The 7,118-nt window shown below is 43.2% G+C and overlaps 1 protein-coding gene across 1 annotated transcript; it reads right to left on the bottom strand.

The window, feature by feature from the left end:
• Positions 1-1,137: 1,137 nt before the first annotated feature.
• LOC102394526 (allergen Bos d 2-like) lies at positions 1,138-6,410 on the bottom strand. The gene is made up of 6 exons (XM_044937010.2): positions 6,255-6,410; positions 5,284-5,423; positions 5,020-5,090; positions 3,595-3,702; positions 1,344-1,445; positions 1,138-1,174 (listed from the first exon to the last, which is right to left on the bottom strand). The coding sequence occupies exons 1-6, from the start codon at positions 6,333-6,335 to the stop codon at positions 1,158-1,160; spliced, it is 519 nt and encodes a 172-aa protein (XP_044792945.1). The 5' UTR covers positions 6,336-6,410; the 3' UTR covers positions 1,138-1,157.
• Positions 6,411-7,118: the final 708 nt, after the last annotated feature.

The raw sequence follows: 7,118 nt of genomic DNA, 5'->3' as shown, positions 1-7,118 counted from the left end.
TCCGCTCGGATGCTGAGAGTCACTAGGTTACATATTCAGAGGTCTGAGACGTAGGAGACTATATACTGTGTCACCTGTGAGGCTTTCATCTTCTGTAGCCTCCTTCATCATCACGGATGTGTTGCGGCTGCAAGGTCCTTTGTTCGCAGTGGGATTCACCGGGGCTCATCGTATCTCACAGCTCGGGGCTTCGCGCAGCCTCCTCCTCTGTCCTCGGAGCATCTCACCGTGGAGTCTAGACCTGTGCTGTGTTTGGACATTTAAATCCAAACACCGATGGCAGCCAGAGCCTTTGCTGTCTGGCAAGGTGGACTGTTTTGTTATGCTATTCTTTTCGTAAGTTAGTTTTTATTGAAACGTCCTAGATTTGCAACAGTGTGCTACTTTCAGCTGTACAGCAAAGTGATTTATTTGTACATTTGTTGTCGGTTAGTCACTGAGTCATGTCCCACTGTTTATGTCCTATGGTCTATAGCTTGCCAGACTCCTCTGCCCATTGTATTTTCCAGGCAAGAATTCTAGAGTGGGTTACCATTTCCTACTCCAAGGGATCGTTCTAACTCATGGATAGAACCCACGTCTCCTGTGTCTCCTGCATTGGCAGGCAGATTCTTGACCACTGAGTCACCTCCAAAGCCTCAGTTGTACATATATGTAGGTCAATGTATACCTTTTAGATTCTTCTTCTGAAAGTTATTACAAGACATTGCGTATAGTTCTCTGTGTTATCTGCTATGTCTTTGTCATTGATTTTATATATTTTACTGTGTATCTGCTCATCTCACACTCCTGATTTGCCCCTTGCCTGCTTCCCCTTTGGTGACCGTTAATTTTGTCTGTGTTTGAGAGTCTGTTTCTGTTTTATGAATGGTTCCTTTGCATCATATTTTAAGGTTCCACATGGAAGTGATGGCAAATGAGATCTGCCTTTCTCTTTCTGACTTACTTCACCTAGTAAGATCACCTCTAGGTCCATCCATGTTGCTGCAAATGCCATGATTTCATTCTTTTTCATGGCCGAGTAATATTCCATCATGTATGTATCCCATTCTTAAAACAGTAAAACCCCCCCTCCTGCCCCAAGAGGGAAGCTACTGAGAAAAACCTCAGTGTTTTATGTGTTATGTTTCTACTCACCCAACTGATGTTCTCTGTTCTTACGGAGGACAGTTGTCTGTGGAAGAGAACGAATAAGGGGGACAATGACCATTGACATGCCTTAGTTTCCAAGGATTATTTCATAATAGCTTTTTACAAGGATATCTGTGCCAATGGGAATTTTGAATTGAATGTCCCAGTGATGTGTTTTCATTTCGGATACCTGTCACAGTCTGGGGCTTTACCTGTTTCGATGATGTTTTCTATATTTTCATTTGGAATCCCCCTCTCAGTGTTCAGCTGCTGATACTTCTGAAATTCTTCTGGAGTGAAACTGGTTCCTTTGGCTGGATTTCATAGCAAATAGGGCAGAAGAGGTGTGCATTAGAATCTTTTATGGGTTGTAGAGACTCACCTGGCTGCTCCCTGTCATGATGGGTAAGTCTCACCAGCACTGATACCCTCCACCATCACCTAAGCCCTGCTCTTCAGGTATTTTTCTACACACATGCCCGAGTGTGCACACAGGTCTTCAGATGGGTCCATGGGGGTAGAGTCCACATAGTTAACATGTTACCATGCTCCACTTCTTGCAACTACTCAGTGAGCTACAGATCATTCAGCTGTGAGCTTAAGCATACCCTAGGGAGATGCAGGTTTTCAAGGTACATCGGAGAAGGTCATGGCAAGTCTGAGACTCAACTCTCAGACTCTAATGCTTCCTGTCCACTTTGCCTGCATCCTAGAATTCCATCCCTGGGGTTTTCACGAACCCTCATGAAATGGAGAGGGAAATGGCAACCCACTCCAGTATTCTTGACTGGAGAATCCCAGGGACAGAGGAGCCGATTGGGCTGCCGTCTATGGGGTCACACAGAGTCAGACACGGCTGATGCGACTTAGCAGCAGCAGCATGGAATGAATGGGCGGGGAATGATTTGGAATTTTCAAAAGCACACTGACCCCACTGAGATGGTGGACGACCTTATGTTCAATGCCCTATATCTGATATTTCCTGCCTGCCTTTTGTCTGTGAAAGATTTTAGTCAAAGTTGTAAGTTTATCAGAGAATTACAAATGTCACATAGCAAAGGAAAACTGTCAAAGGACATGAAATAATAATAATGTAGTCATAATGCATAGACAAGGACCTGTAGTTCCTCCCCAAGGGCAATAGATACTGTTCTGCATCATATCCTGTGCGCTGTCTTATAGACACTGAAACCCCACCGAGTGGACAACTTAACTACAGGATGACCAGACTGTAGCCATGACATAAGCTGCCATGATTCTGAGAATTGATTTCAAGGAGATGGGAATACAGAGACCCTGGAACTGTCGATTAACTGTGCCTAAAACAATCACGATGATGCTGATCCGACCACTGATGACCGATTTAAAAATGACTGTTGGAGCTGACTTCTGTTTTTGCAAGGAGCCCCCTCCTGCTGTCTATAAAAGCTCTTGTCCCCCTGTTTGGCAGTTGTGGGGTGGGGCAGTCAGCCTTTGGACAGAAGTCCACTCTCCCAGCAGTCGTCTGCGTCGGAACGAAAGCAGACTTTTCTTTCTAAGAGGCCTTTTGAAGGGCGGGCAGCAGGAACCCACATTGGGTCACCACATCACACATGCTACTGAGGGAAAAAACTCATGCTTTCTCATCCTCAAAGACCAGACACGACACCCACCCATCCCCGATGAGGATATAATATCAGAGGGGATAAAGAGATGTGGCAGTGAACCCAAGGGATTGGCCGGATGGCAGAATGATTGACATTCCAGACCACACTGCCTCTGCAGTGTTCAGTGTGACCCAGTGGTATTTGCAGAGCTTTGGGCTCAGCTTCAGGCAATACTTTTATGATTGTGACAAAGGAGAAACCATTTGTCGTGGAGATGAATGCAGTCACGGCCCCGGGACCTGTGAGTTTTAAACCTTGCTTCACCTTGGTGTCAGGACCCAGCAACTCTGTTTGTGTGATACTTGGCAAGGAACTCATGGAGTACCCTGAAATATTTCCTTGGATCTCTGGGATAAGTGTATCTCATTTTTAAAAGAGCCATCACATAGAATCCCCAGTGGATACATTTCCTCATTTTTCTAGCAGACAGACTTTCTATATCCCCGACTCACGTCACATGAAGTCTGAATTCTCCATGTGAACACACATCTGTTCCACTGTGCTTCATATAACGTGCTGTGCTTAGTTGCTCAGTCGTGTCCGACTCTTTGTGACCCCGTGGAGTATAGACCACCAGGCTCCTCTGTCCGTGGGATTCTCCAGGCAAGAATACCGGAGTGCATTGCTATTCCCTCCTCCAGGGGATCTTCCCAACCCAGGGATCAAACCCAGGTCTCCCACACTGCAGGTGATTTCTTTCCCATCTGAGCCACCAGTCAAGCCCTAATATAAGTTACGTGTGTACCTGTCTCCTTTCTGTAAAAATACTGATCATATGCACACATCTACTTTGCATTGGGTAAGCTATAGTACGTACCGCAACCTTCAGTTACTTTTGTGATCTTCTCTCCATCGTCATTTTCATAATAAAATACCAGCATGTTGTCTGTTACATGAATGATTTGCAAATAAATTCTCCCCGCGTCTGTGGCAGAGGAAAAAAAAAAACCATCAAACCTCAATATGATTAACTTCTTTTCTTTTCATTTGAGCCTGACTTATTCTTCACATGCTATTCTCAGTCTTCCCTTGGATGGTGAACTGTATCTCACTGAGATTTCTAGTGACACGTTGTTAGAACGAGTTAAGACAGTTAGTGAACTAGGAAAGCTTTCTCCACATCCCCTTCTCCTGAAAATGACGACTTCCAGTCTTCTAGACTGAGCAGTCTGTGAATGATAACAAGTTGTTTATTGCAACGCTGGTAGGTGTTAAACCTCAGCCATCTCATAGGAGCTCACAAGAGCTGACTGTTAAATTTTCGAGAATTTTCTAATCCAGTTTGCAACTACAATCATGGTTAGAAAGGAACTCAAAAATTTAAATGAATGATATTAAAATAAATGTCAGTACATCATCCAGAGTTATTTCCTAGTACGAGAGGAAATAAAAAAGGTACAAATTAGCCTATTGCAAAATGCTGGGCATATATAATATGAAATGGTTGCAGATTAGATCCTGTGGCTCTGTGTCCACAGTTGAAATTAAAATAAATGCATAAGACCAAGATAAGAGTGCTCTGTTATACATTTTTTCCCAATGAAAATTAAACATACAGACATTTGATCACTGAATAGAATATTACGGTACTGATATTAATATTTGAGAATTATTTCCTGTCATTTTCAACTACAGAGACAGAAATCTACGTTAGTGCCTCTTTCAAATTATGTATTGATATTCATATATGAGAATTATTTCTCCTTATTTTAAGCTATAGAGATAGAAGTCTATGCTAAAGTCCCTTTCAAATTATGTAAAAAAATCAGTTTGAAATTTTGGCTGTTATTTTAACTGTTTCCATTTTTGGACTTTAAGTTAATCATGTTCTACTTACTCAACTTGCTAATGAAAAACGTTTAATATTTCAAGAATTTCTTTACTCAAAAGAAATTTAATCATGTAGGTCAAGTAAAAGAAAAAATTGTGAAAGAGTTGTTATTAGCCTAAGTAGGTAATTGGACTTCTCCATGCCCGAGGAATATGAGGAGTCAGTGTTCTGGGGCTTTTTCTCAGAGACCATCAGTGGCCACATTCCAACCTTGGACCTCATCCTGGGGTTGTGGGACAGAAAGGATTGCTGAAAAATTAAATGGCTTCTCCAAGGTTGCATTGGTCATGAGTAGAGGAAATAGTCCGCCCATCGAGATATCTAGTTGTTTTGGGTGAAACACGTACTATCCATCTGAACACGTTCCATGGTTTGGGGAAGACTACCCATCAGAGGCGCTGGGATACTCACATTCTATGAAGTAAATACCTCCTTCTTGTCTGTCTAGCACGTCTGAGAAAAACTGGCATGTGCCGTCAAATCTGAAAAACACAACAGGCAAGACAATTCCTTCCCACCATTCAGTCCCCAGGGCTTGAGGACACCCTCCTGGGAATAGAGTTCGCACAGCCAACTTCACTGCCGTGACTCACACCTCTCACTGTACGTGGAGACCAGACCCCATGCCCAAAGTCAACAGACTCCTTGCTTTCGGTCGAGGAGGATTGTGCTTACTTGATATAAAATGAAAGGGAGAGCTGTTCGCAGTTGTTAATACATTCAATCTGGCGGTTATAACACCTCAGCGGGCCCCCTTCCACAATCTTCTCCTTGTTATCTGCGGCTGCATAAATGGTGCGCCAGTCTCCTACAACCTAAGAAGGAAGTTCGTCGTAAACGTCAGTCAATCTCTCTTCTGGTTACTCACCAATACACGGCACTGTCTATGCTTCGGCACTGGCCACAGAGGAGAAGCAACTTGAATCTTATTAAAGCAAAGAGGAGTTCCACCCCCTACCTTGGTGAATAACACGACATGAAATCATCTTTCCTATTGGAGCACAAAGCACAGAATTCAGAAATTTTTGCAGACAATTCAGAGCTTTTTTGAAATAGCTAAAACCATGCCAGTAAAGACCGTGACAGTTCATATCTTTCTGAAAGTTAGCTTGTTGGGGTTTTTGTTTGTTTTACCTACAAATGAATAAGATAAATGAAAAATAGCCAAGAACAGATAAACAGAGGGCAATATTACGTTCATGTAGATATGTCGACCACAGAAGGTATACAGTCTGGTCATGCTGCTGCTGCTACGTCACTTCAGTTGTGTCCGACTCTGTGCGACCCCATAGACGGCAGCCCACCAGGCTCCCCCGTCCCTGGATTCTCCAGGCAAGGACACTGGAGTGGGTTGCCATTTCCTTCTCCAATGCATGAAAGTGAAAAGTGAAAGTGAAGTCACTCAGTCGTGTCTGACTCTTAGCGACCCCATGGACTGCAGACTACCAGGCTCCTCCGTTCCTGGGATTTTCCAAGCGAGAGTGCTGGAGTGGGTTGCCATTGCCTTCTCCCAATCTGGTCATACATATACACAAATATATCTCTGTCACATGCACACACAGCCTCTCACACACACATGCACACACACACACACACACACAATCAAACAAGCAAGACCTTCTAGCAGATCAGCTCATTCTGGGTACCTTTGAGGGGTCTATCTCAGCTGGAGTTTCCTGGGCGGCACAAACCACGACCAGGACAAGACTCAGCAACAGAACCTTCATCTTGTGAGTCTTGTGTTGTTCCTTCTAGACAAGCGGAGGGCGCCCCAGTTGTTGAGAGACTGTGAATTGGTTCCACTTTTTATAGGATACGCCTCTTGGCGGAATACGTATTCATCAAACAGTGGTTAATCACAGGATCACGGTGAGCTAAATGTAATCTTCTGACATCCTGGTTGGCTGCTGAGCATTTTGGCATTCTGTGCTTCTTATACAACCCCTGTGTTATTTCTTTCACATTGAAGAGGTCTGTTTAAGCTTATTTTCTAAAACGAATGACACACCTTCGGTTTAAAAAGATAAATATGTGGTATCTCTACCAGGAATCAGTTATCAGGGAATTCATGAGAGGGGTTCATATTTTTTTTTTAATATTGAAATTGCAGTATAGTTGATGTCCAATATTTTTTGTTACAGGGGTAGCATATAGGTATTCATAATTTTATTTCTACCTTTGGAGTTATAAAATATTGGCTTTTTTATTCCCTATGTTTTCCAACCCTTACTTTTAAAATAATCTTTGTATGTTATTATTTATTTTGTACTTTGTACCTCTTATTCCACTCCTTGTGTGTGTGTTACTGACTTCTTCCCTCAGCAGATTCGTTTGAATAAACATCTATATATTTTTGTCGGAGAAGGCAATGGCACCCCACTCCAGTACTCTTGCCTGGAAAATCCCATGGACGGAGGAGCCTGATGGGCTGCAGTCCATGGGGTCGCTAAGAGTCGGACACAACTGAGTGACTTCACTTTCACTTTTCACTTTCATGCATTGGAGAAGGA

The sequence above is a fragment of the Bubalus bubalis genome, chromosome X, assembly GCF_019923935.1.
Source record: "Bubalus bubalis isolate 160015118507 breed Murrah chromosome X, NDDB_SH_1, whole genome shotgun sequence".
In the NCBI taxonomy this organism is placed as follows: domain Eukaryota; kingdom Metazoa; phylum Chordata; class Mammalia; order Artiodactyla; family Bovidae; genus Bubalus; species Bubalus bubalis.
The sequence above is the reverse complement of the archived record's forward strand: the minus strand, read 5'-3'. Positions and strand labels throughout refer to the sequence as shown.

What these genes read in the sequence shown, in the direction of transcription:
- LOC102394526 (XM_044937010.2), bottom strand. Translation starts at nt 6,335, where the DNA reads ATGAAGGTTCTGTTGCTGAGTCTTGTCCTGGTCGTGGTTTGTGCCGCC. An exon ending in AGGTATTTACTTCATAGAAT is followed by an intron (nt 3,703 to 5,019) that starts GTGAGTATCCCA and finishes CCTCTGCCACAG; the next exon opens with ACGCGGGGAGAATTTATTTG. An exon ending in AAAAGTAACTGAAGGTTGCG is followed by an intron (nt 1,446 to 3,594) that starts GTACGTACTATA and finishes TATGAAATCCAG; the next exon opens with CCAAAGGAACCAGTTTCACT.